At 41.1% G+C, this 12,244-nt stretch overlaps 1 protein-coding gene across 22 annotated transcripts in view; it reads right to left on the reverse strand.

Annotated features, from left to right (window-relative positions):
- LOC118453432 (protein NLRC3-like) overlaps nucleotides 1–12,244 on the reverse strand; it is an 815,502-nt gene that overhangs the window by 380,879 nt on the left and 422,379 nt on the right. For 3 of the 22 annotated variants that reach the window (XM_087837966.1, XM_087837976.1, XM_087837958.1), the window contains 2 exons: nucleotides 8,803–8,976; nucleotides 1,407–1,453 (listed from right to left, as the gene is read on the reverse strand). The exons of 14 other annotated variants lie outside the window; for them this stretch is intronic. In XM_087837966.1, coding sequence (XP_087694092.1) covers nucleotides 1,407–1,453; nucleotides 8,803–8,976 — 221 coding nt within the window. Of the gene's footprint in view, nucleotides 1–527; nucleotides 1,259–1,406; nucleotides 1,454–8,770; nucleotides 8,977–11,197; nucleotides 11,236–12,244 lie in introns of those variants that run through there. 5 more of the 22 variants (XM_087837944.1, XM_087837943.1, XM_087837985.1 and 2 more) reach the window with 5 other exon arrangements.

Genomic DNA, 12,244 nt, shown 5'->3' on the forward strand with positions numbered 1-12,244 from the left:
GTTTTCAGTTCTTTGGAAGAAAACATCGCCCTTTGCCATCCTTACTTTTCTTTGACTTCTTCAAATGCAGCTGAACTCCAGCTGGTATTTTATTGGACTTTGCAGCTGTTTCTGGTCATCAGTTCATTCCTGCAAACCTCTGAACCTGAACAACAATGATGCTGCATTGCTGGCTGATCCCAAAAGGTTGATTCTGTTCATCTGGACGTTTTCAGAAACGTTTGCTCACTGATCAGGTGACTTCTTCAGTCTCAGCTGACTGCAGCTTTACAACCTTACAAACAGCACATTTGCACAATGACTGAAACCAGCAGCAGCAGCACCTGATATATATGATACTAATATAATACGTATACATATATAATCCATACTAATGATGAAGGAACTGAGCTCACAGTCCATTGTTCATTCAGTGAACTACTCAGTTTATTTTGGGCCTCAGAAATGCTCACTCTGTTTGTACATCACTGTCAGCAATAGACTCATTCTGCTGTGTGGACAGGAACACATGTGCCATCACTTCCTGTTTGTTTGTGACTGAAGAGGAAGAAGTTTACAAGGAATCATTTAGAAGAGTTTCAAACATCAACTGATTGAATCCATGAATCTGAAAACGTGTTTGTGAGTGAAAGAGACAGACATGTACAGACTGAACTATCTGTTCAACAGTCAGAGTGTTTCTGTAACAGGAGACACTCTTTACACCCCACTCAGCACAGGGACACTGAGGAACCAAGAGGATAAGAACAGACTGTAAACCCAGGATAAAGAGTTTGAGTGGATGTGGTGTTGAAGGTGTGGAGGTGGATCAGAGAGTCAGAGGAGACTCTGTAGAAGGACAGAGTGCCAGCAGGACAGTCCACATACACTGCTGCTCTGTGAGAGACAGAGGAGGAGGAGGAGGAGGAGGAGATGGAGATGGATGTTAATCTGTTATTGTGCCAGACAAACTGAGGACCATCATCAGAGCAGCTCAGACTCCAGGACTGATCATTGTTTCCAAACCCACAGTCATAACTGCCTCCTTTCCTTCTGATGCTTCTGTAACTCACTGATATATAAACGCTTCCTCTCCACTCGACCTCCCAGTAACAGCGACCAGTCAGACCATCTCTACACAGCAGCTGACGAACATCAAATCTGTCTGGATGATCAGGATATGACTGAACCTCCTCCACATGTGTCACCTTCCTGTTGTTGTCAGTCAGTTGGAGCTTTGTGTTCACTGTGTTTGTGTCGATTGTGAGTTGACAGGAATCTGATGGAGAGAACAAACACAATCCAGCTGCAGTTATTGATCCATCATCTGTTCATTGATTGACACTTTGATGATGACTCCTGACATGATGAAGATGGTTGAATGTGTGCTGCTTTGTTTTCATGAATCCCATTAAAAACACACTTACACTTCCTCAGACCTGGTCTCAACCATCGGACTCCAGCAGGCTCCACCCTGAAAGGAGGAGGGGGGTCAGAGCAGCACAGTCAGCATGCACACATGGACATTACATGGCTCTCATACACACACTGTTACACACTGAGCTCAAAGCTCGGCTCCACTGTTTTATTCAAAGAAATCTACATTTATTTATCAGCACATTTAAAAACAGGTTGAGCCAAAGTGCTGCACAGAGTAGAGTCAAACTCGCGGCCCGCAGGACGATAGTTTTTGGCCCCCACCTTAATATGAAAATTTAATGTTAGTTTGATAATGTATGACACTTTACAGTGTTGTGTGCGGAGCTGAATTAACCCACCAATCAGGGTGGGATATGTATCTCAGGGGACACCAGCCGGGCTTGATGCAAGCAGGGAAACATTTCTCAATGAGTAAAAGTTACAGCAGCGTTGCCCTGGAGTGTTTCTTTCTTTTCTGTGCCTGGCTGGCTTCCTCCTTTCTATTGGGCAAACGCGGACATTCACCCCAGCGCGCTGCGTTCACAACACTTCAAAAAAAGTTGTTTTTTTTAAGTTGCTGCCCAGCGGGACATTATACGTATATAGATTTATACACACGTCAGTGGGATTTTTAGTTATTTTTTCACAGAGAGAGATCTCATATTAACTCTCAAAGTGATGCGTAGGCGGCGGCATAAAAGAAAAGTAATGAACTCAATGCAGCCCAATTTAGTCTGCAGTCACATAGCGACACCTGTTCATCGGCAATAACAGTCCCCGGTAACCCGGACTAATTATAGGGTCGCACCGTAATTTGTGGCTCGATGTTTTTTATTTGCATCACTCCGTTTGCATTGCAGCATACATGAACATTACATATATTTCAATATAATGTAAAAGCAGTCAAAACAACTAACATCAGAAACAGGTGATGTTATTTGTTATATGTCACGGTGTCATTTCCGCTTCTTTCTCCTGTAATAACAACCCGGCCCCGTGAGCAGTCGTCTTTTTTGCGCTCGCTATCCCTGTACTTTCTACCATCTGCAAACACCACGGTGTTCGTGTCATCATGAAAGACATGAACATCGAGCGTAAAAACAAAGGAGACTGCTACCGGCTTTTTATCTGCCGATCGCCGTGCTACGGTTGCAAGAAAAAGAAGCAGAAATGACGTTCTCTACGCGTTGAGACGTTCCCTGTCCGTCGGCTAAACGCTTGATTGAAACTTCAATGCGACAGTGACACCAAGTAGAATTATAAATGTTACATAGCCCCAAACATGTCTTTTTCAAAGCCTGCGGAGAAGAGAAAGGTTGGTGATGAGCAACGACAATTTCAGGAAAAGTGGGAAATGCAATATTTCTTTGTTGAGCACAGGGGCACCCCGACCTGTCTTATTTGCACAGAGAAAGTTGCAGTGCACAAGGAATACAATTTGAAACGTCATTACACAACTAGACATGCTGAGGTGGATGCAAAATACCAGGGAGATGAGAGAGCGAACCGGGTTGCCAGTCTTAAAACAGATCTACTGAGTCAGCAAGATTTCTTCAAGAAAGCAACCAAAGAGAATAATGCAGCAGTCGAAGCCACGTGGTTAGTGAGATGATTGCTAAAGCAGGGAAGCCATTCACAGAAGGTGAATTTGTCTAAAAGTGCATATTGCAGGCTGCAAATATAGTCTGTCCGGGAAAGAAAGGTCAGTTTAGCAACATCAGCCTTTCTGCCAACACCGCAGCAGATCGCATTTCTGACCTGTCAATTGACATTCATGACCAACTCTGTGAGAAAGCCAAATGTTTCAGTGTATACTCAGTCGCTCTTGATGAGACCACAGACATCACCGACACTGCCCAGCTCCCAATGTATGTCCGTGGTGTTGATGACAGTTTTGAAGTGATGGAGGAGCTGCTCACAGTAATTCCAATGCATGGCCAGACCACCGCTCAGCAGATATTTACAAGCTGTGTGATGCCATTGAGAATGTTGGTTTGCCATGGAAGAGGTTTGTTGGAATAACAACAGATGGAGCGCCATCAATGACAGGGAGGAAAAATGGACTGGTGGCACTTGTTCAAAAAAAACTGGAAGAGGAAGGCGTGGAGGAGGCCATTGCTCTGCACTGCATTATCCATCAGCAGGTCCTTTGCAGCAAATGCCTGAAGTTTGACAATGTGATGTCTATTGTTGTGAAATGCATCAAACAAATCAGATCCAGGGGCTTAAAGCACCAAAGGTTCTGTGCTTTTTTAGAGGAAATGGAGTCAGAATATGGGGATGTGCTCGACTTCACTGAGGTACGTTGGCTCAGCAGGGGAAATGTATTAAAGAGATTTTTGAGTTGAGAGCAGAAGTGAAGCCTTCATGGAGAAGGATGGAGTTAGTGTTCCTGTGCTAACTGATCCCAAATGGCTCATGGACTTAGCTTTTCTTGTTGATATAACACATGAGCTTAATGTACTGAACAAGACGTTACAAGGCCAGGGGCAACTTGTCAGTGATGCCTATGACAACGTGAGAGCATTCTCCACAAAACTTGCGCTCTGGAAAGCTCAGCTCTCTCAGACAAACCTTTGCCATTTCCCAGCATGCAAGGCACTCGTGGATGCAGGCACACCATTCAGTGCTGACAAGTATGTTGATGTCATTTTGAGGCTACAGGAGGAATTTGATCACAGATTTGCTGACTTCAAGACACACAGAGCCACCTTTCAAATTTTTGCGGACCCCTTCTCCTTTGATGTGCAAGATGCCCCTTCTGTGCTTCAAATGGAGCTCATTGAGCTGCAGTGCAACTCTGAACTCAAAGCAAAGTTCAGGGAGGTGAGTGGAAAAGCAGACAAGCTTGGACAATTTTTGAGAGAATTGAGCCCTAGTTTCCCTCGGCGTTCCCGAATGTTCAAGCGGACCATGTGCCTTTGTGGTAGCACATACTTGTGCGAAAAGCTCTTCTCCACTTTGAACTTCAATAAGTCCAAGTACAGGTCCAGACTTACGGATGATCATCTTCAAGACATACTGAGGGTCGCAACTGCTTCCTCCCTCAGGCCAAATCTGGCTCGGCTATGCGAGAGGAAACGCTGCCAGGTCTCTAGCAGCAAGGAGTAGGCAAGAGAAGCCATGTTCAGAAGAACAGTTCATTTTCTACAGTGTTCCATTCATGTTCAGAAGAAGGTTATAGAACTGTTAATACAGACATTTCAATCTAAATACAGCAGATATAGATATAGACTCTGCCTGCAGCGGCCCCCAGCTAAATTGAGTTTGAGACCCCTGTCCTACACCATAAATCAGTAAGAGAGGGTACGACCTCTCTCATGGCCCCAAGTGGTGTGTGCATGCCAGAGCACTCTGGAAGGCACACAGAGTCTTTACAGACTACTCAGGATCAAACCTCTATCATCATGCAATCGATTATAAAACTAAGCATATATAAGTAAATATTTCTAAGCATAAATGACAATCAACAGTATAAACCTTACAGCTGGTTTTAATAACAGAATTAATTTGTTTCTCAAATGAGAAAGAGCTATCGAGAAACAATCCTAAATCTTTAGTTCTTAACTTTTCCAGTGGACCAAGGTCGACATTATCTGCTAATGCTAAATAGGCTGCCGTTATTAACTAATGCTAATTTGATGTGAATTAGCATTATGCACTAATGCTAACACTTACTTTTTAACAATGTGAGTAGCTAATGCTAACACTATTTCCCTTAACTTTATAACAATGTGAACGGCTAATGCTAACACTCTTTTTCCTAGCATTACAACATCTGAGCTGCTAATGCTAAGTAGGCCGCCATTAGCACCTACGTCTAATTTAATGCAAATACGCATTAGAACCTAATGCTCATATCGTTTTCATTTGCTTTATAACAATGTGAGCAGCTACTTCTAATTAGCATTAGCTAATAACAGCAGTCTAATTTAATGCAAGTTAGCCTCATTTGCATTATAACGATGTGAGGAGTTAATGCTAAGTATGCTGCCATTAGCGGCTAATTCTAATTAGGGGTGAATAATTATTACCAGCTAATGCTAATATCGTTTTTTCTTCCCTTTTAACAATGTGAGCAGCTAGTGCTAGGTAGGCTGATGCTAGCAGCTAATGCTAAAGCTAAAATAATTTGATGTGAATTAGCATTACATTAGTGAGAAGTTAATGTTAAGTAGACTGCCATTAGCAGGTAATACTAATTTTAGGTGAATAAGAAGTGGCAGCTAATGCTAATACCATATTTTCTTGCTTTATAACAATGTGACCAGCTAATTCTAAGTAGGTTGGCATTATAAGCTAATACTAATTTGAGGTGAATCAGCATTATCCGCTTAACTATGAGTAGCTAATGTAAACATTATTTTTCATTCAATTTTTACTTTTCCCCTGCAATGTGAAGAGTTAATGCTAAATAGGACGCCATTAATGGCCAATTCTAATTTTAAGTGAATAACCATTAGCAGCTAATACTAATACCATATTTTCTAATTTGACGTGAATTAGCATCCTCCGCTAATGCTAACTCTTTTCCCTTGCATTATAACAATGTGAGCAGCTAATGCTAAGAAGGCTGCTGTTATTAGCTAATGCTAATTTGATGCGAGTTTAGCATTATTGGGTAATGCTAACACTTTTCCCTTCCCTTTTAACAATGTTTGCAGCTAGTGCTAGGTAGGCTGATGCTAGCAGCTAATGCCAATTTGATGTGAATTAGCATTATATTAGTGAGTAGTTAATACTAAGTAGACTGCCATTAGTGGCTAATGCTAATTTTAGGTGAATAGGAATTGGCAGCTAATGCTAATACCATATTTTCTTGCTTTATAACAATTTGACCAGCTAATACTTAGTGAGTTGCCATTATTAGCTAATACTAATCTGAGGTGAATTAGCATTATCCCCGTATGCTAACAATGTTTTTTCTTACTTTTTAACAATACGAGTAGCTAATGTGAACACTTTTTTTTATTCAATTTTAACTTTTCCCCTGCGATGTGAAGAGTTAATGCTAAATAGGATGCCATTACTGGCTAATTCTAATTTTAGATGAAAAAGCATTAAAAGCTAATGCTAATACGATATTTTCTTGCTTTAAATCAATATCATCAGCTAATGCTAGGTACGTAGCCATCATTACCTAATGCTAATTTAGGTGAATTAGTATTATCCACTAATGCTAACAATGTTTTTGCCACCTCTTTTCTCTTGCATTATGACAATATAAGCAGCTAATGCTAAGAAGGCTGCCATTATTAGGTAATGCTAATTATTATATGTTTTAGCATTATCCGCTGCTACTAGCAATTTTTTATCTTACCTTTTAACAATATCAGTAGCTAATGCTAAAATTACTTTCATTTCAGTTAAGCCTATTTAGCATTAATTAACTTCATTTAGCATTAAGAAGTTTATGCTAAATAGGCTACCATTAGTGGCTAATGCTAATTTTAGGTAAATAGAAATTGGCAGCTAATGCTAATACCATATTTTCTTACCTTATAACAATGTGACCAGCTAATGCTAAGCAGGTGCCGTTATTAGCTAATACTAATTTGAGGTGAATTAGCATTATCCGCTTATGCTAACAATGTTTTTTCTTACTTTTTAACAATACGCCATTAGTGGCTAATTCTAATTTTAGATTAAAAAGGATTAACAGCTAATGCTCATACTGTTTGCTTTGTAAGAATGACAGCAGCTAATGATAGAAGTCTACCGTTATTAACTAATGCTAATTTGATGTGAATTAGCATTATCTGATAATGGTAACTCTTTTCCCCTGCATTATAACAATGTCAGGAGTTAATGCTAAGTAGGCTGCCATTAGGGGCTAACTCTAATTACGTGTGAATAATTATTAGCAGCTAATGCTAATACCGTTTTCACTTTCCTTATAACAACTTGAGCAGCTAATGCTAATTTGATGTGAATTAGCATTATATTAGTGAGCAGTTAATGCTAAGTAGGCTGCCCTTATTTACTAATACTACGTTGACGTGAATTAGCATTATGCGCTACTGCTAATACTGTTTTCTGTTACTTTTTAACAATGTGAGCGGCTAATTCTAAGTACGCTGTTGTAAATAGCTAATGCTAATTTATGGTGAGTTTGCATTATCCAATAATAAAAACACTGTTTTCTCTTACTTATTAAAAATGATAGTAGCTAATTCTAATACTCTTTTCCGTGGATAACAACGAAGTGAGGAGTTAATGCTAAGTAGGCTGCTTTTAGCGGCTTATTCTATTTAGGGGTGAATAATTATTAGCAGCTAATGCTAATACCGTTTTCTCTTTCCTTATAACAATATAAGCAGCTAATGCTTATCTGATGTAAATAAGCATTATATTAGTGAGGAGTTAAAGCTAAGTAGGCTGCCATTAGCAGCCAAAGGTAATTTGAGGTGAATAAGCACTAGTAGCTAACGCTAATACCCTTTTCTCTTGTGTTATAATGATGTGACGTTAATGCTAAATAGGCTGCCATAAGTGACTCTTTTCCCTTGCATTATAACGATGTGAGGGGTTTATGCTGAGTAGGCTCCCATTAGCAGCTAAAGCTAGTTTGAGGTGAATAAGCATTAGTGGCTAACGCTAATACCCTTTTCTCTTGTGTTATAATGATGTGAAACGTTAATATTGTTCTCAAACAACAGAATGAGAATGAAATATTGATTGTAACAGGGCCCATAAACAGCATTAGCTTAGCAGCATTAGCTTATCAGTGTTTCCATCATGGTCACACAAATCCTTAGCAGAGCAAAGTGGCCTACTTAGCAATAGCTGCTCAAGTTGTAGAAAGCAAAGGGAAAACAGTATTAGCATTAGCTGCTAAATGTGCACTTGAGAACAAGTCTATTGTGAATTCAGCTGTGAATGTAGAGTTTCCAGTAAGCTTCCATTTCCAAATGTTAGCTGCTCCTGTCTGCCTCTTTGTCACACACACAGACTGAAATGATTCACAGCCTTGTTTCATCCTTCTGTCAGTGTCACTGACTGTCACTGTGACTGTGGACATACAGCATGGGAAACATACACATGGCTGACACTTTATTAGGTACACAGTGCACACTATCTCAGGTACACCTGTGACCTAATAAAGTCTAAAGTTACAAAATGTTGTCTCTGTCCAAATATTTATGGACCTAACTGTAGGTCTACTTTTAATGAAACTCTCAACATGACTTATCACTTATCATTAATGTTCCTGCAAACAGACTCCTTGGAGACCCCTACATAAATATCCATGTACTATCCAGCTAGACTAGTGTGTCTGTCCCTGAAAATATTCCTGCATGTGTGATTCTTCATGTCTCATCTGCAGCAAACAAACAGGAAGTGAGTGAAAGACACAGGAAATGTTTCCAACTCTTCCTCCTCTATCAGACATTCTCTCCATACCTGAGAGTCTCCAGTCTCCAGCCTGGATCCTTCAGTCCAGCCGACAGCAGCTTCATTCCTGAGTCACCTGGATGATTGTAGCTCAGGTCCAGCTCTCGCAGATGGGAGGGGTTGGAGCTCAGAGCGGAGGCCAGAGAAGTACAGCCTTCCTCTGTGATCAGACAACCTGAAAGACTGCAGACACACAAAACAACAATCCGTCTGTTATCCATCTCTATGGCAGCATAACTAAGGGATGACTCAGGGTCACCTGATCCAGCTCTAACTATAAGCTTTATCAAAAAGGAATGTTTGAAGCTGATCTTCAAAGTAGAGAGGGTGTCTGTCTCCTGAACTCAAGCTGGGAGCTGCTTCCACACCCAGTCCAACATAGCCAGGCTTTCTTTGTGTTTGCTGCTTTGACAAAACCTCAAATCCCAGTCAGAGATGATGAGCATCATCACAGTGATGATCATTTCTCTGTAACCCAGGCTTTCTGCTTCAGGATCTGTGCATGCTCACAGAACAAGGAGACCTTTAAACATCATTTCACTAAATGGATGGACTGAGCTCAGCCTCTCAGATGAACTGGATAAATAAAGATTTGACTTCAGTGTGCTCAGTGTTACTGTCTATTCCTAACATGATAGCTGCACTTTAGAGGTCTAAAACTGGAACTGACACATATAGGGCTGGGCGATATGACCCAAAATTCATATCTCAATATTTTTTACCTGGACGGCGATATAAGATATATATCTCGATATATTTTTTCAAAGCCATAAAGTAAGAACAAAAAGAGAGTTCTTAGTCAAAGCTGTTTCCCAGATGTCACACAGGCACTTTTATTAACATAGAGCATAGATGTACATAAAATTTACTCAAAAATAAATTATGAACATTTATTAAATAATAATGATCCATAAATAAAAGAAAACAATGTTGTTTTTGTGCATAACAAAAAGCTCACAATTGTGCAGTCAAAATGTAAACAAACAGATGATGAGCATAATAACAAAGACAGATTTCACAGCTGCTCTGTTCCCAACTTCTACTGTGTGACTGACAGCCTGGAGTTTGAAATCCTCTTCGTAACCACGTCTCTTAAAAGGTGCCATTTATGGTCCTTATACACAGTAGGGTAATATTACGTTGAAGCACAGTACGTATCACTCCGCGAGGCTCCTCGGTCGCCATAATGCTCCGACAATCCATCAAGCGGTGCAGCTCCGTAGCTTAACAAAGTCGTACTAAAACATTTTTTGACAGATTGCTGAGCGCCGTGTTCCACATAAAATCGGTTCGCGGCCATCAAGCACAACCAGAATTCATACATAAGGCGCGCTGTCAACTTTTGAGAAAATGAAAGGATTTTAGGCTGTGCAGCGCCTCTGGGCTGCATGGCGTTAGCGTGGTTAGCTTGTTAGCGTGGTTAGCTAGCTAACACGTTGACGGCGTCCAGCGATGCGCAGTAACTCGTTAACGGAGATTTGCCGTGTCCATCTTGTCGCTTCCTGCAGTTGAAGCGATGGGGGAGGGGGAGTTGTGTTCAGTGAAGGAGGGGCGAGGCCGAGTAACGTTGCGTAAAGACAAAAGTGGACAAAAGAGAGGCAAACTTGCGGCTCCACAAGTATAGTTATAAGGTAACATAGACTATATCGATATAAAAGATATTGTCACATCTTATATCTCGTATAAAAATATATCGATATTTTTTAAAAACTCGATATATCGCCCAGCTCTAGACACATATTTAAACTCTACATGTTACTCAGTACATTCAGTTCTGACACTCGCCCACAGTACAACAAAGGAAACATGGAGATCACATCAGTTTGTCACCAAAGTCTAATTATTCCAGAGGGCAGTTTTGATACAACTAAAGTTATTTTTAAGCAAAGTTGAGTTTTTTATCGTTGGAGTACTTCAAGTCTGAAGTATCACTTAAATGCATTACACGCTGTTGATGGCAGCAAACAAACCACCCAAACAAACAGAGGTGGGAGGCTTGGGCAGACTACGTTGGATCAGCTTGTGGGAGGAGTCTAGATAAACCAAAGAAAGACAAGCTAACAAACACCACAGTGAAGTGAGTAGCTACAAACTTCAGGCCGATTAGTGTTGTTGAAGAAGTCGGTCTGAGGAACGTTCTTAGGATCAACAAATGACAGCATGTATGAGCCTCAAGACACACCATCACAAGAAGAATACATGAGCTGTAAAAAAGGAGAGAGTACGAAAGCCACGGTGTTACAACATGAACCAGCTGTTGGTCTCTCTGGTGACTACTGGACGTAGCTGGGTAACCATGGTTACCTGGGAGTTACAGAAACGTGCAGAACATGTGATTCATGTTGCACAGCAGTGGGACATTTGAAATAAAGTCAGCACACTCAGTACAGATAGTGCATCAAATATGATGCTGCTGCCAGACGTCTGCCTTTGAACATGTCCCTGCATCGCGCACAACACCAAGGTTGCCATGGCAATCACAGCTAACAGGGACAAAGTGCACAGCTGGAAGCCTGCAGGTATATTTAACATGATGTATTTCTCAGTGTCCTGTCTGTGTGTGAGAGACAAACAGCCTCTGTATGTGTGTGTAAATACAGCATGAATATGTAGAGGACATGTTTGTGGATATGAGTAAATGAATGCTCTGCGTCATTTGAATCTTTGATTCTTGTTTCTGTTGCAGGTCTGTGACTGAACTTCTGGGAGGAGAAACGTTGGTTTCATGCTCTGTGATTCTGTGTTTTGTCATCTCTCTCAGGTGATGGAGAGCTCAGATGATGACCCCGCCTACGTGGTCAAATTCAAGTCTACATTCAGAACAGACCTGGAGACACGCAAGCAAAATGCCAACATTGTATATGTGAAAACTGCTGCTGCACTGGAGCCAGATTCAAGGAGCTCAAGTGTTTACCCAGATCTTACTGAACTTACTGAAGGAACAGAGGGTTCTTGGAGGGAAACCTGTGGAAGCAACAACATCCGAGCCACCAGAGAAAAAGTTGGCCCTATTGGTGCTTCATCAGAGTGTGATTGTGAACAGGAGGAAGCTGAGAACAGTGTGGTGGATACAGAGCAGAGCCTGCCATCAGTACAGAGGCCTGTCCATTAGAGTGCTGCTCCAAACATGCAGCGCATGTACTTGGCCACAGCTGCAACAACTGTACCTGTGAAAGCTTGTTCTCTGTTGCTGCTCATATTGTACAGAAGAAGAGAGTTTCTTTATCATCAGAAAATGTCAATGAGCTTGTGAGTCTTAGCAGCTGGCTCGGTGCAGAGGAGGAAGAACATGTCAAGTCAGAGGAAGATAAATGCAGTTCATGTTGTCAACTCAACCTGAACTATTGAAAGAGTTTTTCTTTGTCTTGTTACTGACTGAGATTCTCCAAAGGAAATCCAGCACAAACACACACTTCACACACTCAAAGTCCTGCACAGTAAATGAGCTGAA

Source organism: Neolamprologus brichardi, chromosome 3 (assembly GCF_056152115.1).
Source record: "Neolamprologus brichardi isolate AB-2024 chromosome 3, ASM5615211v1, whole genome shotgun sequence".
NCBI classification, from domain to species: Eukaryota; Metazoa; Chordata; class Actinopteri; order Cichliformes; family Cichlidae; genus Neolamprologus; species Neolamprologus brichardi.